This window comes from Eimeria mitis, genomic scaffold, assembly GCF_000499745.2.
Source record: "Eimeria mitis Houghton genomic scaffold, Emh_scaff7111, whole genome shotgun sequence".
In the NCBI taxonomy this organism is placed as follows: domain Eukaryota; phylum Apicomplexa; class Conoidasida; order Eucoccidiorida; family Eimeriidae; genus Eimeria; species Eimeria mitis.
This window is the reverse complement of record NW_013575179.1, coordinates 1-1,575: the sequence shown is the minus strand read 5'-3', so window position 1 is coordinate 1,575 and position 1,575 is coordinate 1. Positions and strand designations below refer to the sequence as shown.

General features: G+C 52.2%; 1 protein-coding gene across 1 annotated transcript in view; it reads left to right on the top strand.

Annotated features, from left to right (window-relative positions):
- Positions 1-735, top strand: part of EMH_0090340 (uncharacterized protein) — a gene marked incomplete at both ends in the record, with an annotated part of 1,524 nt that extends 789 nt beyond the window's left edge. Inside the window, 2 exons of the mRNA XM_013501566.1 lie at positions 25-482; positions 703-735. Of these exons, the coding sequence (XP_013357020.1) occupies positions 25-482; positions 703-735 (491 nt within the window). The remainder of the gene's footprint in view (positions 1-24; positions 483-702) is intronic.
- Between the last annotated feature and the right edge of the window lie 840 nt (positions 736-1,575).

Genomic DNA, 1,575 nt, shown 5'->3' with positions numbered 1-1,575 from the left:
GACAACAACGCACCGCGCATGCAGAGGAACAGCAAGCAGCACAGGCGGCTGATAGTACCTCCAATACAAACAGACAGCAGAATGCTGACAGCAGCAGCAGCGGCAGCAGCAGCAGCGGCAGCAGCAGCAGCGGCAGCAGCAGCAGCGGCAGCAGCAGCAGGGAGGATAGAGAAGCCGCTCACGCGGCGGGCTCATCGAAGTCAGGTTCCATAGACAGTGCTGACTTGCGTCGAGAAGCACCATCAGCAGCAACAGCAGCAGCAGCAGCAGCAACAGGAGAAGCAGCAGCAGCAGAAGACGCAGCAAAGTCTGAGAAGCCCGAAGGCAAGAACATTCGAATGAGCGGCATAGAAGAAATAGCAGGCATAACAAGCAACATAGACGTGGAGGCCCTCATCCGCAAGCGCAAGAGGGAGCAGCAGATGGAAGCTGAAGCAGCAGCAGCAGCAGCAGCAGCTGCTGCTGCTGCTGCAGAAGAGCAGGTACCTCATACACACACCTGTCCATACACCGCGTGCTGCGTGAAACCTTAATATATGCGTTACTAGAATTTTTTAACAATGAATATGCAAATAGAGAACAATGAAATAAATACTACTATCCAGGAGGGCAGGAGGACGTGGGTTTCATGCGAGCTGCAGTGTACATACACTGCAATACTTTAACTTTTTATTTTTATTTTTTTTTCTGTGTTTTCTTCAGGATGACTTTGATATGTTTGGCGCGGCAGATTGAACAGAGATGCCGTCTCAGCCGCTTTTTTCTCACCCGCAACAAATCAACAATATGTAGTTATCTTCGACTTTCCTAGGTGCTGCAGCGGCAGCAGCTGCTGCTGCTGCTGAGGCAGCAGGGGCAGCAGCAGCTGCTGCTGCTGCCCCCGCTGCTGCGCCTACGCCTGCAGGGACTGCTGATGTTGCAGCTCCAGCAGCAGTTGCTGCTGCTGCGGTAGGCAACGCCCAACTGCTGCTGGCGCGGTTGGATAGCTAGTTGCCTAACCTACTGCCTCTGGCTAGCTAGCTGTATAGCTAGCTATGTAGCTAGCTAGCCAGCTTGAGCCTGATGAGAGTGCAGGTTTCTGGCAAGGCAGTGAGTGCTCGTTGGTGTTTTTGAATATGAATTTGTCTTCTTCGTTTTTATTTTGTCGGATTGTCTCTCCCCCTCAACCGCGTACAAAGGGAAAGTGCATACAGTGCAGTGATGTACATACACCTCAGCACAGCTCGCCAGATCAGTAGGCGGAGTGCTGCGTACTGCCACAGTTACAGTTCACTCTAAACACTGCACACCGACACGGAAGCTGAGAGGTGTAGAAGAAACAGAGAGCACAGAGGACGCGCTGCGACCCCCGCTCCTCTTGTTTATGTTGTCTGTACACTGAAGAACGCGTGCTCTGCATGCAGCAGCAAGGGCGAGGTGGAAACCACCCCCTCAGCCCCCTCTTGCTGTGCCTCTCAGTGGTTTGTCTTCACCGATATATTATGCAGCATACAGCCAACGCAACGACCCTAAACTGGCTGCCCCACACTAAAACCCTCCCTCTTTGTATCCGTTTACTACTAAATTAAATTAAAA